The 26,338-nt window shown below is 53.0% G+C and overlaps 1 protein-coding gene across 1 annotated transcript in view; it reads left to right on the forward strand.

The window, feature by feature from the left end:
* The window catches only part of CACNA1B (calcium voltage-gated channel subunit alpha1 B), a gene marked incomplete at its 5' end in the record, with an annotated part of 276,768 nt that overhangs the window by 71,097 nt on the left and 179,333 nt on the right, over window positions 1-26,338 (forward strand). Inside the window, 4 exon segments of the mRNA XM_068168969.1 lie at window positions 1,164-1,220; window positions 1,967-2,041; window positions 5,489-5,578; window positions 9,599-9,808. Coding sequence (XP_068025070.1) covers window positions 1,164-1,220; window positions 1,967-2,041; window positions 5,489-5,578; window positions 9,599-9,808 — 432 coding nt within the window.

Consider the following 26,338-nt stretch of genomic DNA (forward strand, 5'->3'; position numbering starts at 1 on the left):
CATTCTGTCTCCTGTGCTGTGCCACAGCTGACACACAGCAGCTGGCCCTGCCTGGCTTATCCTGTGCCATGAGACACAGAGCCCTCTCCTATGGCCTGAACCCTGCTCTTACTGATGGAGACACAAGAACAGCGTGGGTGCAGAGCATCTTTCACTTCTCCAACAGCATCTCCAAAGGGGCTGGGCATGAGGGACCTCCTCTGGCTTGTGGAGATCTGTGGTCTTTAGAATCATACAGTCAATAAGGTTGGAGAAGACCTCAAAGATCATCAAGTCCAACCTGTCACCCAAAACATCATGACAACTAAACCATGGCCACATCCAAATCCCTCTTGAACACCTCCAGGGATGGGGACTCCACCACCTTCCTGGGCAGCACATTTCCATGGCCAATCTCTCTTGCTGGAAAAACTTCTTCCTAACATCCAGCCTAAACCTCCCCTGGCACAGCTTGAGACTGTGGCCTCTTGTTCTGGTGCTGCTTGCCTGGGAGAAGAGACCAAGCCCCACCTGGATACAACTTCTCTTCAGGGAGTTGGAGAGAGCAAGAAGGTCTCCCCTGAGCCTCCTCTTCTCCAGGCTAAGCAACCCCAGTTCCCTCAGCCTCTCCTTACAGGGCTGTGCTCCAGACCCCTCCCCAGACATGTTCAAGAGTCTCAATGTCCTTCTTAAACTGAGGAGCCCAGAACTGGACACAGGACTCAAGGTGTGGCCTAACCAGTGCTGAGCACAGGGCACAATGACTTCCCTGCTCCTGTTGGCCACATTGTTCCTGATGCAGGCCAGGATGCCCTTGGCCTTCTTGGCCACCTGGGCACACTGCTGGCTCATTCAGCCATCTGTCAGTGAGCCAGCAGTGTGCCCAGATGGGTCTGAAGGAAGCATCTTGGTCTCCAGAAGATGATAGCTGGCTAAAGAAACTGTAGTGGGTGATGAATTGTGAGAGGGAAATGATGGCCTTCCAGTGGTTTGTCTGACCTCCTTCCCCACAGAAGAAACACGCCTGAGCCACACCTCCCTCCAGAGGCTCGGTACCACTGGGTGATAGAACGGGACAAGGCTGGTGGCAGCGGGCAGAGGTGCCTGCCGCCTGCGGCAGAGCTGGGTTGTGAGGGGAGGTGTGCTACATGTGAGGCTGAACCTTGGTGTTTTCCCTTTTGCAGAGGAGGTGATGCTGGCAGAGGAAGACAAGAACGCAGAAGAGAAGTCTCCTCTGGACGGTAGGTCCCTTTGCTGTGCGGTTTTCCTCCAGTGCCACGTGAGAGGTTCACCTGCTGTACGCTGCCACGGCTCTCCGGTGTCACCAGGAGGGTGTGAGGACCACGCTCTGCATGCACTTGGCACCAGTTGGGCTACCAAAGTCCCTTTCTTTGCTTTTATCTCTTTCCCATCCTGGGCCTTTTGGAGGTTGCAGGTGGCTGATGAGCAGTTATGTGACACACCACCCCGGGATGGGGATCTGCCCTTGGGGTCGGCCGGTCCCTGCGCTGCCTGTGGGACCGCAGTGTGGCCGCGGACAGCTCTCAGCCTCTGCCCGGCAGGGCTGGGCTGTGCCCACGGGCAGGCCTTGGTGGGGGTAGGCTGCAGAGCGGATGCCAGAGGAGAAATGCTGTGACCGAGAGAAGGCAGGGCTCCAAACTGAGGCTTCCAAACGGATTTGACAGCGAGACTAAGACCCCTGTTACTTGTAAGCAGTAAGACATAACAGGGTGTGGTGATGCTACCTTCCGACGTGTGACCCTAGCTCTGCAGGATGGCTGGAGGCACCGAGCTGCGAGGCCGCGGGGACTGCCCTCCCTGTACCTCCAGACCCACGTGAGCTCTTAGGATGCGGCAGACAGTCGAAGCTCAGTTAAAGACTCTTCCCTCTCCCTTTTCTGACCATCTTTCGTCCTCCCATGTCTCCTCCTTTCCCCTCCCCTCCCTTTTCCCTCCTCTTTTTTTTTCTCCTCCCATTCACTGTCAGGGAGGGCCGCCTCGGAAGGGCCGATCCAGCACGGCACGGCGCCGGCAGAGACTAGCAGCGGCAGCAGCTACAACAGTGAGTGGATTGCAAATCACCAGGGGCTTAGCCGGGACAGGGCCTCTCCCCGCAGCCCCCCGCGCCCAGGTCACCGCCGGTGCTCCCCGGGTGCTTTGAACACCTCGCTCCGAGCCCCGCGGCTCCTTGGGACATCGGGCGCCCAGCCGCTAGCCCAGCTTGGCCAAGGTGGTGACCTGTGCTCGAGGGAGACTCGGGGATGGGAGAGTTGGGGCTGAAGAAGGTCAGGGCTGAGGTGTGCTTGGCAAATCTCGGTGCGTGTGTGCGAGCGCGTGGGGGTGTGTGCACCGGGGAAGGTTGGCCGGCGCCTGGGTGCAGCCAGGGCTGTTAGTCTGGAGCTGAAATGAGCATCTGGTTGGAAAAGACCTCCAAGATCATCAGCACAACACCACCATGGCCATTGAACCATGTCCTGAAGCGCCATGTCCACACATCTCTTGAACATCTCCAGGGATGGTGACTCTACCACCTCCTTGGGCAACCTGTTCCATTGTCTGACCAAGCTGAGTGGTGTAAGCAAACTAGAGGTGGGTGCAGGCTGTGGAGTACAGGCCCAGGTATACCAAGGCTCCCTCTGTGCTAGTAAGCTAAAGGAGCCCATCAGTGTCCCCAGTCTTGAAGCCAGCTGGTATGGAGCAGCCCACATCTGTGGTGGTAAACCGCCTTAGTCTCCAAAAGAGAGGAGTTGCATCCAAGGTGCTTGCTGAGATGGCACAAGCTAACTGCTAAACACATGCAGGAGTGTTTTGGGGAAGGAGACAGAGAAGAAGATGCTCAACTCATGCCAGGGAGTGTCATAAAACTTCAGTCCCAGGGCTGGTTATGTTCCAGTGCTGGGGATGGCCCTGGATGTGCTGGAAGCATACTGGGATCGATGCAGTCTGAAGGACCCGAAAGTTAGGACTGAAGATTCAGCTACTTCTGGGTGGGGAAGGAAAGAGCAAAGGTGATTGTCTAAAAAAAACAGCCAAAAAAGGCTTTAGAGCATCCTCTCCTCTCCAAGCCTCTCCATAGCTGGGTGATGTTCTGGGTGTTTCCTTGAGGTGACAAAAGCAGTGAGGCTCTCCTCGGCTGCGGAGGAGGGAGCGCATCTGTTTCGCTGGCAAGGCAGGGAGAGGTGTGTAGGGTGAGGCAGGGAGAGGTGTGTAGGGTGAGGGGATCCTCTGGTAGGAGCCCACCCCCAGGGCAGTCGCTGCAGAGTGAGTGGGTTTGCTGTGTGTGCCTACTTGAACAGTCTGTATCACCACACCGTGGGGTGTCTTACTGCTGAGAGCAAACGGTGCTTAGTTACTGTGTGTCTTGAAGCTGTGACAAAACTGTTCTCAACCTACCTATTTTCTTCTGCTAGTTCTCAAGGTTTTGCAGGTAGGTGGTGATGGGAGCAGCCTCCTCGCTGTTCCCACCTTACCCCTCGTGCATGGGGCCATCAGTGCAGACCTCTCCAAGCCTTGGGCTGCAGTTCTGTCTCCCTGTTGAGTACAGAGGCACAAAATTACCCAGATTGGTAAAGACCTTGGAGACCATTGAGTCCAACCATTAACCCAACACTGACAAGCCCTTCACTAAACCATATCCCTGAGTACTATGTCTACATGACTTTTAAACATTTCCAGGGGTGGGGACTCCCTGGGCAGCCTCTTCCAATGCCTGAGGACCCTTTCAGCAAAGAAACTCTTCCTAGCGTCCAACCTAAACCTCCCTCGGTGCAACTTGAGGCTGTTGGCTCTTGTTCTGTCACTTGGTGCTTGGTTGAACAGACCAACCCCCACCTGGCTCCAGCCTCCTTTCAGGGAGCTGAAGAGTCAGAAGGTTTTCCCTTAGCCTCCTGTTCTCCAGGCTAAACAACCCCAGGTCCTTCAGCTGCTTCTCCCAGGACCTGTTCTCCAGGCCCTTCATGAGCTTTGTTGCCCTTCTGTGGACAACCTCCAGCACCTCAATGTCCTTGGAGAGAGGGCTCCAAAACTTATCCAGTAGCTGAGGTGTGGTCTCACCAGTGCTGAGTACAGGGGGACAATCACTGCCCTGCTGCTGTTGTTATCCTATTGCTGATCCAGGCCAGGATGCTGTTGTCATTCTTGGCCACCTGGGCACACACTGGCTTACCTTCAGCCTGTTATCAATCACCACCCCCAGGTCCCTCTCTGCTGAGCAGCTTTCCAGCTACTTCTCCCCAGGCCTGTAATGTTCTTGGGATGGTTGTGACCAAAGTGCAGGACCTGGCATCTGACCTTATTAAAATGCATGCAATTGGTCTTGGCCCATCAATCTGGTGTGTCCAGATCCCTCTGCAGAGCCTCCTGGCTCAAGCAGATCAACATTTCCACCCACCTTGGTGTCATCTGCAAATTTGCTATGGATGCCCTCGATCTCCTCATCCAGATCATTGCTAAAGATGTTGACAGGACTGGCCCCAGTACAAACTCATGGACTCATAGAATGGTTTGGGTTGGAAGGGACCTTAAAGATCATCCAGTTCCTACTCCCATGCCATGGTCAAGGACACCTACCACTAATTCAACCTGGCCTTGAACACCTCCAGAGAGGGGACATCCACGACCTCCCTGGGCAGCCTGTTCCCCTGGGCAGCCTGTTCTAGTGTCTCCCCACCCTCACTGGAAAGAAAGTTTTCCTGACCTCCAGTTTAAATCTCCCCTCCTCAAGCTTTGATCCATTGCCTCTCATCCTGTCACTCCCAGTCCTTGTTGAAAGTCCCTCCCCAGCTCTCCTGTAGCCCCTTCAGGTACTGGAAGGCTGCTCTAAGGTCTCCCTGGAGCCTTCTCTTCTCCAGGCTGAACAACCCCAATTCTCTCAGCCTTACATGAGAGGTGCTCCAGCCCACAATGATGTAGCAACGTTTTCCCTCCCCATCAAAGATGCTGTTGGACACAAGAGTGTGTTTGCAAAGAGCTAAGAGCTCCCCAGAGGGCAGGAGGTGTGCAGTGGGTGCTATTAAGCCTCTCTCCAGTGATTGGTGGCACTTGCTCTCGCCGTGGCGTTTCTGCTCCTTAAGGCATCTCTGTCTACTGGAGCACTGTGAATGCTGCCTCCTTAATGGTGCTCACTGTAACCAGCATTAATGTCTTTAATGGATAGAAGCACTCAACTCAGAACCCACTGGGGCTCAGAAAGACTCCATGACCCTGCCCAGCCTTTCTGCTGTGCTAAAAGGTCCAGCGGCTGCAGGGACTCCCCCGCCCTCCCGCATCTGCTGAGGTGAAGCGTTGAAGCATGCAGCCCTGTGCCTGGCAAACCTTCACCAGCTGGAAGGTCAAAGAAACAAACAAACCTGGCAGCAAAGCACGCAGAGGCCCTGCAAGGTTGTCTGATTTGCTCCAGCTTACCCTTGCGTGAGAGCTTGAAGCTGGCACCGGGAAAGAAACGCTGGGAGGGGGAGAGCGAATCCCCTCTGAATGCTCACGGGGCCTTTTCTCTTTCATTTGCACACAGTGTTGAAAAGAGCTGCAATAAAGAAGAGCAAAAATGACCTGATTCATGCTGAAGAAGGTGAGGACCATTTCACAGACATTTGCTCCGTTGGTGAGTACTGGCTTCGTGCTCCCCCGAGGTTCAGATCTCCACTTAAAGCTGTTCATGTCATGTTCCCTCTGAGAGACTCCTTTGCTCCAGAAGCTGCACCTTCAAGAAGGAAAATTGTCACTGCTCCTGCAGCAGCACTCGACTTCCCCGAGCAAATGGCTTTCTGGCTTCACACTCTCTCCCCCAAGCTGCCCTGCTCAGCTGCTGCATGCTGCTGCAACCCTTCCAGAGGGCCCTGCCAGAACGCCTGCAGCCCCCATGCTGTGTTGGCCATGCCCTGGTTCTGCTTGCAATATGCTCATTTATGCTGATGAACCCTAAACACATCAAATGATCCTGCTAAGCCTCATCTGCTGTGGGATGGAGGGGAAGTGGGAGAGGAGAGGAAGGGTGTCTGCCACTAATGCTCAGGGTAGACTTTTGAAGCCTTTGCCATGTGGAAGTTTACTGGGAACTGCTGGGCAGTGGCCCTGATTCTCATCCTTGCTTTAGAAGAAAGTCTTGAAGCAGTTCTCCATGCTTTTGGAGCTCCACAGCAGTGTGCATGCAGCAACCCACACATCTTCAGTGTGGGCTGGGGTATCCTTCAGGGTGTAGCATTGATGGTGTGAGCGCCGTATCTTCAGCCCTGCAGGGCAAGACCCTGTCAGGCTAGAGAGGTGCTGCAAGTTCTGCAGCTAACAGAGAGCTCATCCCTCCTGAGATGCTGCCAAGTGGAGAGGCAGGAGGCAGCTCTGAGCTCTGCTACAGCAGGCAGGCTCTGAGCACACAGCACCTCATCTAAGGGCAGCTCTTTGGACATCGCCAGAAAGGCCTTTTAGTCACGAGCTTCTCCTTGCTGCCTGGAGAGACATCTTCCTGAGTGCTTTGGGGAGCGAGCTGCTTTGCTTATTCCTGTGCCCATTGTCTGCCTCTGTGTTTGGTTTTGCTGCTGAAGCAGCAGATGTTCTCATTCTCTTCCAAAGAACTGTCTTGGCACCCCACTTCCCACCCAACAGCAAATCCTGGATGCCTGAGAGGAGCAGCACAGGCAGTACATCTGAGAGCACATGTCCATGTTCACTTGCAAGCACGAGTGCCTCAGATGCTCTCTGGCAATCTGGCATTAACATTTTAAGAGTTTACAGCTGCTGCTGGATATCTTTCCTCCCCTCCCCACCCCCAGCCCCAGCCCCCCTTCCTCTTTAAATGAAGACCTGCTTGCACGAAATGAACGTTACTCAGCATGTTACTGACACCATCACCCCCTGGTGAACTGCCACAACCCTCCTCCCCCCTCTTCCCAGGCTGAACGGGCTCCAGGTTTTGTGGTTAGACTGCTGCCCCTTCTACAAGAGGTTTTGGTGCTGCAAGAGGGCAAAAATGCAGCAATTCTGTGCATTTTTGGTGCGGATTGGTTTATCCTGAGCAGCTCAGAGCCCTGCATGGATAACAAGGGAAGGCCATTTTATTTGTTTCATGGGGGTTTTTTTTGGGGGGGGGGAACACTTGTTCCCAGTTGCAATAATGATGAGATCTTTGCATTCACATCCAAGTCCCACCAGGTTCTGGGCACCCATGCCATGCAAACAGATCTTTGAATCCAGCCTTTCAGGTGGCAAGGGATGACGGAGCGCCTGGACTCGTGGACGATCTGCTGCCGAGCTGGGAGCTGTCCTGGCAGCACATGGCAGGGAAAATAACCACAGTGCTTTCCACCTTCTGCAAAGTGGTTCACCCACTTGGGAGAAGTGGCTTTGATTTAGAGAGCTCTAGTTTTTTCTTTTTCTTACTCTTTTTGGTTTTGATTCGTTGGAACAAGACAGGAGAGAAGCAAGTGGATGAGGCAGCTCCTTCTGCAGGCTCTGCACGACACAAACAGATCCCATCACAGGGGTGATTATGCAGGAAGAGTGTTTGGGAGAAAAGGAGGGTTGTTGGGTTGGGGTTGGTTGAGGGTTTTTTTGCTGTGCTTTGTTTTGTTAATGTCTTGCTGATGGGAGCAGAAGAGCTAACAATATAATTACTGAGTGCAGGGGGAAAGATGCAGAGCAGAGCAGCCCAGGCTTTTGACAGGTCTCTCGCTGGCCGTTGACTGAATGTATTGCACTTTAAATCAAACACAAGTACCTCAAGGAGCCTTCTAATTGCATTAGAAAGCTCTAGAGTGGTAAACACTTCTCAGTGTGCTGCCCAGGCTTGTTCTTCACACTTCTTTTAGTCTTTCCTCCTAACTCTCAGCCTTTTTCCCTGCACTCGTGAGTGTGCAGCAGTGGGTGCTAGCTCCTTCTGGCTGCCCACCCTCCACGCTGGACCAGGCACAGGACACTCTTTTGATTGCCAGACAAGAAAGGCTGGAGCAGGGGATGTTGTCTGCCTCAGAGCAGCTTAAATGCTGCTGTTTTTCTCTTCTGGAAGATCAGTAGAGAGGGGGGAAAAGGGCAGCAGACTATTCCTTTGCAAGTCTGGTTGCATAGGCTTGAATATCTGAGACTGAAAATCTGATTGCATAGACGTGAATACCTGAGAGGTCTTTACCTGTCAAGCAGCATCACAACGTGGTGCAGCCTAGATCTTAACCCCCAGCTCATTTTGTTGTCTTAAAGCAATAGATGAGCTCTAGGAAGCTGCCAAAGGGAGGATTAGCAAACAAAGAGCACCCTGAGTCTTTCTGCAAGGAGTTGGTTCAAAGCTTGGCCAGGGCCAGCTCTGCCTTTGGTGTTTTGGTGGATGGTCAGAAATGTGAACTGGAGCAGGGAGTCTGCTTCCTGTTGGGGAGATGGTGTGCAGCAGGTGTGGAACACACTCCTGTGGAGCCAGGAGGCTTGGAGAGCCTTGGAGAGCTCACTGCTGGCACACCTGGGTGCTTCACCCTTGGCATGGGTGCTGTGCTCGGTGCTATGGCAGGATGAAGGAGGGGGAGACCCTCAACCCTCCTCAGTGTCAATGCAAGCAAGCACACTCTGGCTGCCGCAGCCAGGACACTTGGCTCATGTAACTCAACCATGGCCAACCACAGCTCATGCAAGCCACCTGCTCTAATGGTGCTTGGGCCAAGAGAGGATGGGGTGTGTCCTGCTCAGCCCTACCTGCTGGGATGCTCCTTCCATGATGGGGAAGGACAACAGCATAGCACCATGCCACCAACCACCCTGAAACGAAGTTCTCCAGCAGTTTCTGAAGGGTTGCCATCCCAGCATGAAGCAGGTAGTGGACAACCTGTGTCAGGCACAGTTTTCATGCTTTAAACAGCAGCTGTGGCTGTTGCAGAGGGACTCCAACAGACCCACATGTCTGCTACTGCCCATGTGCTGAGCTCTCCTGCCTCAGCACTGCCTGGAGATGGCCTTTTCACCGTGTGTTTGTATAGTGCTGGCTGCCACCACGGCAGAGCTCACATTTAGAGTTGTTTCTTCCTTCAGCTTCCTATTGCTAAACTTTTGACTCTTCTCCAGGGTTTCAGAGCAGAGTCAAAATGCAGCTGGGACAGGCAGGATTGGCACAAATGAGTCGCTGCAGCCAAAATGCGGTGTGTGGAGGCAGACTGAGGCCTCTGCTGTCGAGCTAGATGAAGTCAGAGAGTAAAATAAGGATCATTCACTCAGCTGAGTAGTAAGGGCTGGGTCTTTGCCTGGTCCTTGGAGCAGGGGAAGGCGGGCCCAGCTTTCCTCTTGCTGCTACCCAGCTCCCAGAGGGTGTGCTCCACACCATGGGCAGAGACACTTCTGTGCTCGGTACGCTCTGTCCCTCCGGTCACCCAAAAGTCCTAACTTCAAGCAGAGCAAGCAAGGTTGCTTCAAAGGGTTGGAAGCCCTGTGTCTCTAGGTGGTGGAGCTGGGCATTCATCCATGAAGTTCTAAAACCCCAGCCTTCATCCCTCACAATGTCATTACAAGCAAGACGCCCCTGCTCAGCCCATGGTCACTGTGCTTCCTGCTCAGCTGCGTTGCTGGTGCTTAGCAGAGGGCCCGCGTGCCCAGCAGCATCCTCTGGCCTCTCACCTGCTGCCAAACGGTGTGCTGACTCCTCTCTCTGTCCCAGGGTCTCCTTTTGCCCGTGCCAGTCTGAAGAGTGGGAAGAACGAGAGCTCATCCTACTTCCGGAGGAAAGAGAAGATGTTTCGCTTCTTCATCCGGCGCATGGTGAAAGCTCAGAGCTTCTACTGGGTCGTGCTCTGCGTGGTGGCCCTCAACACCCTCTGCGTCGCCATGGTGCACTACGACCAGCCAGAGAAGCTCACCACTGCCCTCTGTGAGTACTGGGGGCTCCACCTCTTCTCTAATGAGGTTGTAGAATCATAGGGTTGGAAGGGACCTCAAGGATCAGCCAGTTCCAACCCCCCTGCCATGGCCAGGGACACCTCACACCACAGCAGGTTGCTCACAGCCACATCCAGCCTGGCTGCAAACACCTCCAGGGATGAGGCTTCCATCACCTCCCTGGGCAGCCTGTGCCAGGCTCTCACCACCCTCATGGGGAACCACTTCTTCCTGACATCCGATCTGAATCTCCCCATTTCTAGTTTTGCTCCATTCCCCCCAGTCCTATCACTCCCTGGCACCCTCAAAAGTCCCTCCCCAGCTTTCTTGTAGCCCCCTTCAGGTACTGGAAGGCCACAAGAAGGTCTCCTTGGAGCCTTCTCTTCTCCAGACTGAATAGCCCTAACTCTCCCAATCTGTCTTCATAGCAGAGGAGCTCCAGCCCTCTGATTGTCCTTGTGGCCCTTCTCTGGACACCTTCCAGCACCTCCAGATCATTTCCTATGCTAGGGGCTCCAGAACTGGACACAGTACTCCAGGTGCGATCTCACCAGAGAGGAGTAGAGGGGGAGAATCACCTCCCTGGCCCTGCTGGCTATGCTTCTCTTGATGCAGCCCAGGGTGTGATTGGCTTTCTGGGCTGCAGGTGCTCACTGCTGGCTCCTGTTGAGCTTCTCCACCAGCACCTCCAAGTCCTTTCCTTCAGTCCCTGCCCAGCCTGTATCAGTGCTTGGGATTGTCCCAACCCAGATGCAGGACCTGGCAGGTTTGGTGTTCTTGATGACTCCCAGCACTGCTGTCACATCCTCACGAGCTCTGCTCTTCACCTTCACTCAGAGGAGGATCTGAAAGTGCTGTAATGAGTGGCTCTAGTCACTCAGGAGTAACTGAGTCATGCAGTTCAGAAAATCCCCAGCAGGCCATGATACTGCTTTGAGATGGGAAAGTTATCCTGAATGTTATCTGAAACTTGACATCAATCACATCTAAATCTTGCAGCATGGCAGGAGAATTTGCTCTGCAGCAGGTTTCAGGGAAGGAGGGGCATTGGCTCTGTCCTTGGGCAAAGGCAGAGCTCTCTGTTTAATCAGAGAGTGCCCAGACAACTTCAGAATTCATCCCACTCTGCAGCTGCTCTGCACCCACGGGTGATTTCTCTTGTGGACATACTTAAAGCTCTGCCTGCTCTGGTATCCCTGGGATCAGAGAACCATAGGATGGTTTGGGTTGGAAGCTTTAAAGGTCATCCAATCCAACCCCTCTGCAGCCAGCAGGGACATCTGCAGCTAGAGCTGGTTGCTCAGAGCCCCAGACAACCTGACCAGTAATGGGGCAGCTACCACCTCTCTGGGAAACCTGGGCCAGGGTCTCACCACCCTCAGTGTACAAAATGTCTTCCTTCTGTTCAGGCTGAATCTCTGTTGTTTGGGGTTGCTTTTTAGCTTAAAAGAGGCATAAAGTGGAAAGCAGTTTAAAAGGGATCAGCTGTAGAGTCTCCTTCTCTTGAGCCAGCCTGGATATTGCAGTCCTGAGCAAGCTGCTGTGGGTTGGAAGGGACCTTAAAGATCAGTTCCAGCCCCACTGCCATGGACAGGGACATCTCCCGCTAGATCAGGCTGCTCAAGGTCTCATCAAACCTGAAGTACTTCCAGGAAGGGAGCAGCCAAAACCTTCCTGGGCAACCTGTTCAGTGCCTCCCCACCCTCACTGGAAAGGATTTCTTCCTAATGATAAAGCTGTGTGGCTGAGCTGCCCCATGCTGAAGTGTCTCTGTGCATCACTGTGTCTGGGAAACCTCTGAGCAGGTCGACTTGTGGGGCCTGGCACCCCCAGCTTGGAGGGACACAGCACAAAGAGCTCCTGGTGGAAATGAGCTGGCTGCTCCTGATCATAAGGGAAAACTTGTTTGGTGTGAGGGTGCTGGAGGCCTGGAGCAGGCTGCCCAGAGAGGTTGTGGAGTCTCCTCTGGAGGGATTGCAACCACAGCTGGCCAGTGTGACCCTGGGCAAGCTGCTGTGGGTGCCCTGCTTGAGCAGGGGGCTGGGCTGGATGACCCCAGGGGTCCCTTCCAACCCTCCCCATGCTGGGATTGTTTTGATTTGGGTCATACAAAGGTGCAGGTTTTCTGTTCAGCCTCAACTTGGTGATATCCATACCCCCATGGTTTTGACCCCCTGTTGGCTTCCATGCTGGCTGAGAAGATGCCACTGGCACAGGTGGTGGCAGCCCCATCCCCGGAGGTTTTGAAGGCCAGGCTAGATGTGGCTCTGAGCAACCTGATCTAGTGGCAGGGTGGTTGGAACTGAGTGAGCCTTGAGGTCCCTTCCAACCCTAACAATTCTCTGCTGCAATGCAGAAAGGTCAAAATCTGTACCAGGAAAGGGGTTCCTAAGAAACTAAAGCCAGCACTCTCAGTGCTGATGATTGCCCTGCATGGCTGAACATCACCACAGTGCCCATCCCTGCCCTTGCCATGCCAGAAGGGCTTTTGCCCCTCCCTGGCTGCATTTCCCACTCACAGAGGGGAGGTTAAAGCTGCTGCTCTTCCTTGCCACTCTCTTCCTTTTCCTACAATAAGGAAACAGATTTTGTTGGTTTCCCACCAGAGGCTCTTCTCCCACTCATTTCATCTCCTTGTTGCTCTGATCTCCACCCCAGGTACTGGAATCCCCTGAGGAACCTGGTGGTGCCTATCTCTGCCCTTGCCATGCCAGAAGGGGTATTGCCCTTCCCTTGGCCTGCATTTCCCAGCCACCACTCTGGGATTCCCTGCCAGCAGCATTTGCAATGCCCAGTGCTACCTGGGAGACAAAACCACCTCTCTGTGCTCCATGTGGGCTGCCTCACCACACTTGGAGCAGTTACTGCCACGTTTTTCAGAGGCTGCAGCTTTACAGAAGGTCCTTTTTCCTCTCCCCCACCCCTTGCTGCTCATGCTTCCCTTACTCATGGTGTGTGATTAGATGGAGTAGATGTCATGATGCCCTTCTGTGAAAATGTGTGCAGCTGGGATGGAAATCACACTCTGCAGAAGATTGTAGTGCATTTGAGCTTGGTTCCTGTGGCTCCCCCTCAGTTCAAGCTTCAGCTAGTCCAGAAGTGCTTTTGAAGGATGATGGGTTGTTTGGTTTTTTTTTGTTTGAAATTGTATAGTTTATGTTGTTTGGGGTTGGGTTTTTTGCTTCTGTGATGAATAATAAATGAAGGCAGCTTCCTGCAATCAAAGCCTTGACACACGGCGGTGTTACACTGAGGTTACACTGACCTCACTCAGCCTGTTTGAAGAAGATGTGGAGGGTGAGGGAAAGAGGATGGTGCTCAGTTTAATGAAGGCTGTGGGCTGGTGTGGTGCCAGGGAAGGTTGGGGCACTGCAAGCTTTCCCTTCTGAAAGGGTGAAATTTCCCCCCCACCCCAACATTAACCTCGGCAGCCCAGCTCGGCTGGAAGCCAATGAGAGCTGTACTTACATGCAAAAACTACACTCTGCAATGGAATGCAGTGAATGTGTCCACAATAGACAGGACTTGCAATGCTTACAGGGGGCTGCAGTTAGCCAACAGCACAGGAAGCCCCTGCTCTGTTAGCTATTAGCTTCTCCTTTTCTGCCCCATCCCCACCCCCCCTGTGCAAAAGGGAGAAAGGAGCAGAGGAAGTTGCTGTGAGACTTAAGCAAAGCAGTGCAGCCACGGTCAAGCAGGAGCAAGTTAGTAACCTCCAAAGTGGAGAAGAGAGGAGAGGTTTGGAGAGGAGAAGTTCAGAGAGGAGAGGAGAAGTTCAGAGAGGTTTGGTTCAAAGAGGTTCGGAGAGGTTTGGAGAGGAGAGGTTCGGAGAGGAGAGAAGTTTGGAGAGGTTTGGTTTGAAGAGATTTGGAGAGGTTCAGAGAGGTTTGGTTTGGAGAGGAGAGGTTTGGAGAGGAGAGGCTCGGAGAGGAGAGGTTCAGTTTGGAGAGGTTCGGAGAAGAGAGGTTCAGAGAGTTTTAGAGAGGAGAGGTTCAGAGAGAAGAGGTTCAGTTTGGAGACATTCAGAGAGGTTCGGTTCAGAGAGGTTCGGAGAGTTTCAGTTTGGAGAAGTTCGGTTCGGAGAGGTTCAGAGAGGAGAGGTTCAGAGAGGTTTGGAGGGGAGACATTCGGAGAGGTGCGGAGAGTTTCAGTTTGGAGAAGTTCACTTTGGAGAAGTTCAGTTTGGAGAGGTTCAGAGAGGTTTGGAGAGGAGAGGTTCAGAGAGGTTTGGAGGGGAGACATTCAGAGAGGTTCAGTTCAGAGAGGTTTGGAGGGGAGACGTTCAGAGAGGTTTGGTTCAGAGAGGTTCAGTTTGGAGAGGTTCAGAGGGGAGAGAAGTTTGGAGAGGTTTGGTTTGGAGAGGAGAGGTTTGGTTCAGAGAGGAGAGGTTCAGTTCGGAGAGGTTTGGAGAATAGAGGTTCAGAGAGTTTTAGAGAGGACAGGTTCAGAGAGGTTTGGAGGGGAGACATTCAGAGAGGCTCAGTTTGAAGAGGTTCAGTTTGGAGAGGTTCAGAGAGTTTCAGTTTGGAGAGGTTCAGAGAGGTTCGGAGAGGAGAGGTTCAGAGAGTTTTAGAGAGGAGAGGTTCAGAGAGGTTTGGAGGGGAGATGTTCAGGGAGGTTTGGCTTGGAGAGGTTTAGTTTGGAGAGGTTTGGAGAGTTTCAGAGAGGTTCAGAGAGGTTTGGAGACGAGAGATTCAGAGAGGTTTGGAGGGGAGATGTTCAGGGAGGTTTGGTTCAGAGAGGTTCAGTTTGGAGAGGTTTGGAGAGTTTCAGAGAGGTTCAGTTCAGAGAGGTTCGGTTCAGAGAGGAGAGGTTCAGAGAGGTTTGGAGGGGAGACATTTGGAGAGGTTCAGTTCGGAGAGGTGCGGAGAGTTTCAGAGAGGAGAGGTTCAGAGAGGTTCAGTTCGGAGAGGTTCGGAGAGTTTCAGAGAGGAGAGGTTCAGAGAGGTTTGGAGGGGAGAGGTTCAATTCAGAGAGGTTTGGAGAGTTTTGGAGAGGAGAGGTTCAGAGAGTTTCAGAGGGGAGACATTCAGAGAGGTTTGGAGAGGAGAGGTTTGGAGAGGAGAGGAGAGGTTCGGAGAAGTTCAGAGAGGTTCAGTTCGGAGAGGTTCGGTTCGGAGAGGCAACCATTCATATGGTAGATTTCTCTCCACTGGAATTGTTTAGAGTGATCTTTATCACTAGTGATTTATTTGCATTTTACTACTGTTCTGCTTGAGATCTGTGAAACACTCTAAAGGCACAGCCTAAAACTGCCACGGAAGGGATGGAGAGGTTGTTTCTGAAGTCTGAGGAACCTCTTTAAGTTCAACAGGGGCAAGCATAGAGTCCTGGGCCGGGGCAGGAATAGCCTCCTGTACCAGCCCAGGTGAGGGCTGCCCTGTGGAAAAACAGCTCCAAAAAAGAAGGACCTGGGAGTGCTGGTGGACAGCAAGTTCCCCATGAGCCAGCAATGTGCCCCTGAGGCCAAAAAAGCCAATGGTCTCCTGGGATGCATTGAGGAGACTGTGGCCAGCAGGTCAAGGCAGGTTCTCTTCAGCCTCTGCTCTGCCCTGGTGGGGCCTCATCTGGAGAACTGGGGCCAGCTGTGGCCTTCCCAGTTAAAGAGACAGTTCAGTGGAGGCTGCAAAGATGCTGAGGGGCCTGGAGCATCTCTGAGGAGGAAAGGCTGAGAGTCCTGTGGGTGTTGAGCCTGGAGAAGAGCAGCCTCAGAGGGGATCTGAGCAGTGCTAAAGGGTAGAGGGCTAGAGGATTGGACCAGACTCTGTTCAGTGGTGCCTTGCCACAGGACAAGGGGAAAGAAGCACAAACTGAAACCCAGGAGGTTCCACCTGAACAGGAGGAGAAAATTCTTTGGTGTGAAGGTGATGGAGACCTGGAGCAGGCTGCCCAGAGAGGTTGTGGAGTCTCCTTCTCTGCAGAGATTCCAAATGCAGCTGTCCATTGTGCTCCTGGGCAAGCTGCTGTGGGTGCCCTGCTTTAGCAAGGGGGTTGGACTGGGTTGTCCCTTCCAACCCTCACCACACTGGGATTCTGTGGCATTGCATTGGCCACTTCAGACTCTGAAAAACAGCCAGGAACAAATGATTTGTTCAAGCAGTTGCTACTCAGATGTAGCTCATTCAGAATTTGCTAAGTTAGAGTTCTGAAGCAAGCAAACAGGAGACTAAGGAAAGAGAAAAACCAAAACAAACACTCCAAAATATTTCAGTCTAACTTCATATTTTTTGGATTAGATCATTAAAGATACCTGGAACCATAGAAACAATAAGGTTGGAAAAGACCTCAAGGATCATCAAGTCCAACCTGTCACCCAACACATCATGACAATTAAACCATGGCACCAAGTGCCACATCCAATCCCCTCTTGAACCCCTCCAGGGATGGGGACTCCACCACCTCCCTGGGCAGCACATTCCCATGGCCAATCTCTCTTTCTATGAAGAACTTTCTCCTCCCCTCCAGCCTAAACCTCCCCTGGCACAGCTTGAGACTGTGTCCTCTTGTTCTGGTGCTGCTTGCCTAGAAAAGACAAACCCCCACCTGGCTACAACCTCCCTTCAGGTAGATGTAGAGAGCAAGAAGATCTCCCCTGAGCCTCCTCTTCTCCAGGCTAAGCAACCCCAGCTCCCTCAGCCTCTCCTCACAGGGCTTGTGCTTACTTATGTACCTAATTTCCCTTCATTTCTGTATGAATATTAAAGATCTGAAGGTAGAAATGTTTCAGTCTTGCCTTATCCTCAGGAAGCAAACATCTGAAGTTGGAGGTTTTTGTGGGCTTTTTTGTAGACCTCAAAGGTCAGAAACATTATCTGCTCTGCCTTCAGAAACCTCCCTCTTAATGCTTGCTGAAATATTTAATGCCACCAGGTAACTGGAGCTTTAATGAGAGGTGCATAAGAAGGACAGCAGTGTCTGTCAGCTCAGGGTTTGTGTGCAAGACTTAGGCTGAGGGGAGCCAGGGGCTCCACAGAGCACTCACTCCTGCTTATTCATTGCCTAAACCCAACAGAGGAAACCATAAGCCAGATTGACAGAGCAATTAGCACTTGGAATCGAAGGATTTCCTCCTGAATGAGGGCTCAAAGTCCAGTCAAAGCCCCACCACTTGAAGTCTTTCAAACCAGAGTTCCAAACTCAGCTTCAGGAGCACCCTAGGCAGTGACTTTGTGAAGAGAACAGGAAGAAATCCATGAGCCAGCAACAGTCATAGTGTGGTTTGGGTTGGAAGGGACCTCAAAGATCAGTTCCAGCCCCACTGCCATGGACAGGGACAGCTCCCACTAGATCAGGCTGCTCAAGGTCTTGCACTTCCAGGAAGGGAGCAGCCAAAACCTTCCTGGGCAACCTGTTCAGTGCCTCCCCACCCTCACTGGAAAGGATTTCTTCCTAGTGATAAAGCTGTGTGGCTGAGCTGCCCCATGCTGAAGTGTCTCTGTGCATCAGTGTGTCTGGGAAACCTCTGAGCAGGTCGACTTGTGGAGCCTGGCAGCCCCAGCTTGGAGGGACACAGCACAAAGAGCTCCTGGTGGAAATGAGCTGGCTGCTCCTGATCATAAGGGAAAACTTGTTTGGTGTGAGGGTGCTGGGGGCCTGGAGCTGCATTCAGAGGAGTGTGGCCAGCAGAGCCAGGGAGGTGCTGCTCCCACTCTACTCTGCCCTGCTGAGGCCTCACCTGGAATATTGCATCCAGCTCTGGGCTCCCCAGTTCAGGAGGGACAGGGATCTGCTGGAGAGAGTCCAAGGGAGAGCTTCCAGGATGATTGAGGGTCTGGAGCACTGCCCTGTGAGGCAAAGCTGAGAGCCCTGGGGCTGTTCAGTCTGGAGAGGAGAAGACTGAGAGGGGATTTAATCAATGTTGATAAATATCTGAGGGCTGGGGGTCAGGAGGGAGGGGACAGGGACAGGCTCTGCTCACTTGCTCCCTGGGATAGGACAAGGAGCAATGGATGGAAACTCCAGCACAGGAGGTTCCACCTCAACATGAGGAGGAACTTCTTCACTGTGAGGGTCACAGATCCCTGGAGCAGGCTGCCCAGAGAGGTTGTGGAGTCTCCTCTGGAGGGACTGCAGCCCCAGCTGGCCAGTGTGATCCTGGGCAAGCTGCTGTGGGTGCCCTGCAGCAACAGAATCATAGAATGGGTTGTGTTGGAAGGGGCCTTAAAGATCATCTAGTTCCAAGCCCCCTGCCACGGGCAGGGACACCTCCTACTAGCCCAGGTTGCTCAAGGCTTCATTCAACTTGGTTTTGAACACTTCCAGGCTTGGAGCTTGTCCCAGTGCCTCACCAACCTCATGGGGAAGAGTTTCTTTTTAATGACTAATGTAAATCCAGCTTTTTCCAGCTTGAAGCCCTCAGCCCTTGTCCTGTCACTCCATGCTGTTGTAAAAAGTCCCTCTCCAGCCCTCCTGCAGTCCCCTTTCAAATCCTGGAAGGCTGCTCTAAGGTCTCCCTGGAGCCATTTCTTCTCCAGGCTGAACAGCCTCAACTCTCTCAGCCTGTCTTGGTAGGGCAAACCCAGCCACGGTCCAGTCCTTGAGGAGTGGCCCTTGCAAGCCCTCTTCTGCCCAGGATTTGTGCACAGATCCATTAGGTTTAGGCAGAGCAAGATACTACAAACCCAGGAGGTATTCAGCAAATGTTCAGCACAATCCATCCTGCAAGGGTGACAGAGCTTAAAATGGGTTTAAAGTTAATCCATGGTGAGTGAACTTCACTGCAGAGGAGCAGGGCTTGGCTGGGCTGATGCAGAGTAAGAGAGGAGTGACCAGAGAGAGAAGTAAGCAGTTCCAAGGATGGAGGTTGCAGTGAGGTGGGGGTTGGTCTCTTCTCCCTGGTATCAGGTGGTAGAAAGAGAGGAAAGGAGGGGATGGAGCAGGACCAGGGAAGGGCCACAAAGCTGGGCAAGGGCCTGGGGAAGGGTCTGGAGAAGAGCCAAGGCTGGTGAGAAGCAGCTGAGGGAGCTGGGGTTGTTCAGTCTGGAGAAGAGGAGCCTGAGGGGAGACCTCATTGCTCTCTACAGCTCCCTGAAAGGAGGTTTGAATAAGGTGGGGGTTGATCTCTTCTCCCTTGTATCAGGTGGTGGAAGGAGAGGCCTCAGATTGTGCCAGGGGAGGGTTAGGTTGGAGATCAAGAAAAGTTTCTCTGCTGCAAGAGTGGTGAGGGATTGGCACAGGCTGCCCAGGGATGATCTGGATGAGGGGGTCAAGTCAGGCATCAGCAAGTTTGCAGATGACACCAAGTGAGGAGCAGATGTTGGTCAGTTAGAGGGCAGAAGGGCTCTGCAGAGGGACCTCGACCGACTGGACAGATGGGCAGAGGCCAACAGGATGGCATTCAACAAGTCCAAGTGCCAGGGGCTGCACTTTGGCCACAGCAACCCCATGCAGAGCTACAGGCTGGGGGCAGAGTGGCTGAGAGCAGCCAGGCAGAGAGGGACCTGGGGGTGCTGATTGACAGCTGCCTGAATATAAGCCAGCAGTGTGCCCAGGTGGCCAAGAGGGCCAATGGCATCCTGGCCTGCATCAGGAACAGTGTGGCCAGCAGGAGCAGGGAAGTCCTTGTGCCCCTGGACTCCATATTGGTTAGGCCACATCTTGAGTCCTGTGTCCAGTTCTGGGCTCCTCAGGTTAGGAAAGATGTTGAGATGCTGGAAGGTGTCCAGAGAAGGGCAAGAAAGCTGGGAGGGGTCTGGAGCACAGCCCTGTGAGGAGAGGCTGAGGGAGCTGGGGTTGCTTAGCCTGGAGAAGAGGAGGCTCAGGGGTGAACTCATTGCCCTCTACAACTACCTGAAAGGTGATTGTAGCCAGGAAAGGGTTGGTCTCTTCTCCCTGGCAACCAGCACCAGAACAAGAGGACACAGTCTCAAGCTGTGCCAGGGGAGGTTTAGACTCGAGGTGAGGAGAAAGTTCTTCACACAGAGAGTCATTCGTCATCGGGATGTGCTGCCCAGGGAGGTGGTGGAGTCCCCATCCCTGGAGGTGTTCAAGAGGAGATTGGACGTGGCACTTGGTGCCATGGTCTAGTCATGAGGTCTGTGTTGATAGGTTGGACTTGATGATCCTCGAGGTCTCTTCCAACCTTAGTTAGTTATACTATGATACTGTGGTGGAGTCCCCAGCCCTGGAGGTGTTCAAGAAAGCTGTGGCCATGGCAGCTGGGGCCATGGTTTGATGGCCATGGTGGGGTTGGGTTGTTGGCTGCACCTGATGGTCTTAGAGGACTTCTCCAGCCCTGTGTAGATGTGGTGGCTCAGGCTGTAGTTTAGTGGCCGTGGTAGCTGGGTTCCAGCTGCACTCAGTGATCTCAGAGGCCTTTGCCAGCCTTGCTGATTCTGATTCTGTTGTTTTGTTGGAGGTGCTCAGAAAGGAGCTGCTGAGGAGCTTTGTGAACTGCAGCAGCTGGAGAGCAGCTCAGCAAAGCCTGGGAGGATCTGCTAAACCCTGCAACTCTACCCAGGCACCTCTAATTCAATTATACCTGTCCCTCTGGGGAGAAGTTTAATTACATTACAAACTAATTTTACTTAAAGAACAGTTGGTAAAAAGCCTCCAGGTCTGCATTGATTTATTTTTCCCCCCCTCCCCCTTTGGTCTTTTCTTTTTAACTTTGCTGTTCTTGAATTGTTCTGATTAGCTTTGTCTGCTTGAAGCTCCACAGTGCTGCAACTGCTTTTGGGAAAGGAGCTTTAGAAAGGGGCTTGGGGGTTGCTTTAGGCTCACTGAAAGAGTTGATGAGCAATCCTTTTGGGTTCTGGGGGTCTGGTGGACAGCAGGCATGCTTCAGTCCTTGAGGAGTGGTCCTTGCAAGCCCTCTTCAGCCATTCCTTGATAGGAGTTTTATTTGATTCCCCATGAATTGTGTGGGTTTTATTCCTTCCTAGCCACAGGCAGGAGTTGTTTGCTGGCTTCTTAATCCAAGCAAAAGCAGTGGAGCTGCTCAGAGTGCATTAGCAGAGGTATCTAGCCAGCAGTGTGCCCAGGTGGCCAAGAAGGCCAAGGGCATCCTGGCCTGCATCAGGAACAGTGTGGCCAGCAGGAGCAGGGAAGTCATTGTGCCCTGTGCTCAGCACTGCTGAGGCCACACCTTGAGTCCTGTGTCCAGTTCTGGGCTCCTCAGTTTAAGAAGAACATTGAGAGACTTGAAGGTGTCCAGAGAAGGGCAACGAAGCAGGGAGGGGTCTGGAGCACAGCCCTGTGAGGAGAGGCTGAGGGAGCTGGGGTTGCTTAGCCTGCAGAAGAGGAGGCTCAGGGGAGACCTTCTTGCTCTCTCCAACTCCCTGAAGGGAGGTTGTAGCCAGGTGGGGGTTGGTCTCTTCTGCCAGGCAAGCAGCACCAGAACAAGAGGACACAGTCTCAAGCTGTGCCAGGGGAGATTTAGGCTGGAGGTGAGGAGAAAGTTCTTCCCAGAGAGAGTTGTTAGTCTTTGGACTGTGCTGCCCAGGGAGGTGGTGGAGTCCCCATCCCTGGAGGTGTTCAAGAGGGGATTGGATGTGGCACTTGGTGCCATGGTCTAGTCATGAGGTCTGTGGTGACACATTGGACTCGTTGATCTTTGAGGTCTCTTCCAACCTTAGTGATACTGTGATACTTGCCCCTCCAGTTATCCCTGCATTGCATCAGCAGTTTTCCTTCCCTGTGTGGAAAGAACCCAGGAGGCTTCACTCAAACAGGTGGAGAAACTTCATTGGTGTGAAGGCGCTGGAGCCCTGGAGCAGGCTGCCCAGAGAGGTTGTGGAGTCTCTTTCTCTGGAGAGATTCCAAACCCAGCTGGCCATTGTGATCCTGTGGGTGCTTTGCTTTAGCAGGAGGGTTGGGACTGGATGATCCCCACAGGTCCCTTCCTACCCCCCAGCATGCTGGGGTTCTGTGGAAGGACTCCAGTGTTGAATTGCAGCAGGAGTTTTCTGGTGGCATGTCCTGCTCACTCAAGCAGGGACCATGGGTTAAATAAATGCCAGTGCCCTATGAAAGCATTTAGTCCTGGCAGCCACCTATGACTGCCTTCTGTTTGAGCTCATTTCCACCACTGCCAGTTTTCTTAGGGAGAACACTGCCCAGGGAGGTGATGGAGTCAGCACCTCTGGAGATTCACGGATTCATAGATCCATGGAATGGTTTGTGTTGGAAGCAGTCTTGAAGATCATCTGGTTCCACCCTTCCTGTCCTGGCAGGGACACCTTCCACTAGACCAGACTGGCCAAGGCCTCCTCCAGCCTGGCCTTGAACAGCTCCATGGAGGGGGCACCCACGACCTCCCTGTGCTTGAGAGTTGTGTACAGGCAGATGTTAGGTTATGGTTGGACTTGGTGATCTTTAGGTCTCTTCCAACCAGAAGCTTCTGTATGAAGAAGACAACTCTATTCCAGCCTAGGAAAGCCTTGCTGAGATCTAGTAGGAGCAAAGATGCATCTTCAGCTGGGGGCAGCAAAGCAACAAAACCCATAAGGGGGGCAGAGAGTGGGGGTGCAGCATTAAGGGCATTCCAGTCAGGACTGTGCTGCAGCTCCAGCAAAAGTTGCCAGCTTGATATGGAGACAGCTGAACACATTTGTGTGCCCTGTGGCTCTGCAGGAGGCCAGACAGATGGTGCTGGTGGTTGTCTCCTCTTCCTCTGGCTAAAGCTAAGGAAGAAGGCTGGACCAGAGCTCTCGGGCCTCTGAGTGACTCCACTTCAGCTCTTGTGTTCAACAAGAGGTTTCCTCCTGTCCACACAATCTGCTTATGAGCTGGGTCCACTGCCTCCTCATTTGGTTGCAGGGATATTGGTTCCCTCCCAGCACCATTCCTAGTTGGCCTGGGGCTTAGTTGGTTTCCTCACCAGGTTGGTCAGGCTCTGATCAGTCACTGGGTAATTACTACACAACTGCTCAGCCTTATTTGCTGGAGAGCAGCACAAAGGAGAGGGACCTGAGGCTCCTGGTATATGGATGGATGCCCATGAGCCAACAATGTGCCCTTGGGGCCAAGAAGGCCAATGGCATCCTGGGGTGGATTAGAAGGGCTGTGGTGAGTAGGTTGAGAGAGGTTCTCCTCTCCCTCTGCTCTGCCCTGGTGAGGCTGTATCTGGAATACTGTGTCCAGTTCTGGGCCCCTCAGTACAAGGAGGACCTCACAGAACTGCTTGAAAGAGTCCAGCACAGAGCCACAAAGCTGCTGCAGGCAGTGGAACATCTCATAGAATAGAATAGAATAGAATAGAATAGAATAGAATAGAATAGAATAGAATAGAATAGACCAGACCAGGTTGGAAGAGACCTTCAAGATCATCGTGTCCAACCCATCAACCAATCCAACACCACTTAAACAGCTAACCCATGGCACCAAGCACCCCAGCAAGTCTCCTCCTGAACACCTCCAATGATGGTGACTCCACCACCTCCCCAGGCAGCCCATCCCAATGGGCAATCACTCTCTCTGTGGAGAACTTCTTCCTAACATCCAAGAGCTCCCTGTGAGGCCAGGCTGAGGGAGCTGGGAGCAGGGGAGGCTGAGGGCTGCCCTCATGGCTAGGGATCAAGATGTGCAGGGCAGTGTGGGGAGCACAGAGCCAGGCTCTGCTCAGGAATGGCCAAGGACAGCACAAGGGGCACTGGGGGCAAGCTGGAGCAGAGGAAATGCCAGGGGAACAGAAGGGAAATTCCCTGTGAGGCTGCTGGAGGCCTGGAGCAGGCTGCCCAGAGAAGTTGTGGAGCCTCCTTCTGTGGGGAGATTCCAAACCCAGCTGGGTGTGTTCCTGTGTGGTCTGCCCTGGCAGGGGGGTTGGACTGGATGATCTCTGGAGGTGCCTTCCAACCCCTAAGGTCCTATGATTTCAGCAGGAGCTTGGGCATGGTGCAGCAGCAGCTGCTCTTGGCAAGAGCTATTTTGTGTCAAGGGCAACACATGAAGTGAAAAGGACCTAACCCCACTCTGTGGAGTGGGCTTTAAGGTCTATGGGCAGAAGGTTTTAGGACTAGGTAAGTTTTCACTTGGAAGCCCTCTCATCAGGCTTCCCCTTCCTCGTTCCTCCAGCTAATGCTGTGATGATCCTCAACTTGCTCCTGAACCTCTCTGTCTGCAAACAAGCTCTCTCCTTTCTGATAAACACAATGTCTGAAAACAGTGTTTTAGCCATTATGGCCTGAGCACAGCTTTCCCCTTGTAGCAGGCAGTGCTGAGCCATGTGTTTGGTGCAATTAGGGCTGGTTTGGATGCTGTTGTGTTTGCTGGGGGAGCAGATAGCCAGCTCCCTCCGGATGGAAATGTGCAGCATCTGCAGTTGGGAGGAAAAGGCTTCCTGAGCAGAGCAGATTTATTTATGGCTGCTGAGCAGCCCATCTCTGCTTTCTCACAGAGGAGGATGTGGTAGGTTTCTTTGCTGAGGTTCTGCTCCTGGCTGCTTTAATGTGTGAGGAGGTTCTGCTCCTGGCTGCTTCAGTGTGTGAGGAGGTTCTGCTCCTGGCTGCTTCAATGTGTGAGGAGGTTCTGCTCCTGGTTGCTTTAATGTGTGAGGAGGTTCTGCTCCTGGTTGCTTTAATGTGTGAGGAGGTTCTGCCCCTGGCTGCTTTAATGTGTGAGGAGGTTCTGCTCCTGGTTGCTTTAATGTGTGAGGAGGTTCTGCTCCTGGCTGCTTTAATGTGTGAGGAGGTTCTGCTCCTGGCTGCTTCAATGTGTGAGGAGGTTCTGCTCCTGATTGCTTTAATGTGTGAGGAGGTTCTGCTCCTGGCTGCTTTAATGTGTGAGGAGGTTCTGCTCCTGGCTGCTTCAATGTGTGAGGAGGTTCTGCTCCTGGCTGCTTTAATGTGTGAGGAGGTTCTGCTCCTGGCTGCTTTAATGTGTGAGGAGGTTCTGCTCCTGGTTGGTTTTGCCTGTCAGGAGGATGAGGAGAGGAAACTAAAGTGTCAGCTTCACAGATTGCATTGCTTTGGAAGGGACCCCCAAAGGTCACCTTGTCCAACCCCCCTGCAGGCAGCAGGGACATCTCCAACTAGATCAGGCTGCTCAAGGCCACATCAAGTCTGAGCTTGAATGTCTCCAGGGATGAGGCCTCCACCACCTCTCTGGGCAACCTGTTGCAGTATTTCACCATCCTCACTGTGCAGAACTTCCTCCTGATGTCCAACCTAGCCCTGCCCTGTTCCAGTTTCAAACCATTGCCCCTCAGCCTATCCCCACAGGCCCTTCTGAACAGTCCCTCCCCAGCCTGCCTGGAGGTCTCCTTCTAATATTGAAATGCAGCTCTAAGGTCTCCCTGCAGCCTTCTCTTCTCCAGGCTGAACAGCCCCAACTCTCTCAGCCTGTGCCCATAGGAGAGGTTTTCCAGCCTCTGATCATCTTTGTGGCCACTCCATCAGGTCCATGTCTCTCTTGTGTTGGGGGTCCCATAGCTGGACACAGCACTGCAGGTGAGGGCTCCCCACAGCAGAGCAGAGGGGCAGGATCCTCTCTCTCCATCTCTGGCCATGATGCTTTAGATGCAGCCCAGGCTGTCATTGGCCTTCTGTGCTGCCAGTGCCCATTGCTGCCTCATGTCCAGCTTCTCACCCTCCAGCACCCCCAGGTCTCTTTCTTCAGGGCTGCTCTCAGTGTCATCATCCCCCCAGCCTGGGCTGATATCTAGAATTGGCCTCACCTAGATGAAGGACCTCGGACCAGCCAGCTTTGATACCTAGCATTGCCCCCACCTAGATGCAGGCCTTGGGCTTTGCCTTGTTGAACCTCATGAGATTCTCCTCCCCTCCACCCCTCCAGCCTGTCCAGGTCCCTCTGGATGGCTCAACACCTGCTCCTAATGAGACTGGACTTGGAGATGGGGCACAGATGTAATTAATGCCTGGGTGATTGACAAGAGAGAGTTGCTAACTATCTCATTGAGACATCTAAGGCAAAAAGGATGCTGGCCTGCCCTTTGCCAGCAGCACAGATTTGAGATGAAATAAATTGAGTATTTGTATCAAAGGGTTTTTTTTTCCCCTCTTCAATCACATTACAAAATGCTTCTGCTTAAGGCAGATTGAATTACAAGTGGGGTCTGAACACCAGGAGGTCCAAACAGAGAAATTACATTTCCCATTATTACGGGCAGGGTCATGGCAGAAGAAATCATGGTTCAGATCCATGTGCTGGAGGAGCTGATTCATTGCCAGGCACTTCCTCCTGCTCAAGGGCTTCACCAGGGCCACCTTTCCCTTGCCTCCACCCTTTGTCCTCACAGTGCTGTGGTTGGCAGCATCTGCTGCCTGCTGAAATGCAGCTTCTGCTGCTTAGGGGATTGAGTCAGTCATCTGCACATTTGCAGAGGACACCAAGTTGGGAGCAGATGTTGGGCAGTTAGAGGGCAGAAGGGCTCTGCAGAGGGACCTCAACTGACTGGACAGATGGGCAGAGTCCAACAGGATGGCATTCAACTCAGCCTCTCCTCACAGGGCTGTGCTCCAGACCCCTCCCCAGCTTTCTTGCCCTTCTCTGGACACCTTCAAGTCTCTCAATGTCCTTCTTAAACTGAGGAGCCCAGAACTGGACACAGGACTCAAGGTGTGGC

Source organism: Melanerpes formicivorus, unplaced genomic scaffold (genome assembly GCF_026170545.1).
Source record: "Melanerpes formicivorus ecotype bairdi unplaced genomic scaffold, bMelFor1.0.p_v2 SCAF_162, whole genome shotgun sequence".
NCBI lineage: Eukaryota > Metazoa > Chordata > Aves > Piciformes > Picidae > Melanerpes > Melanerpes formicivorus.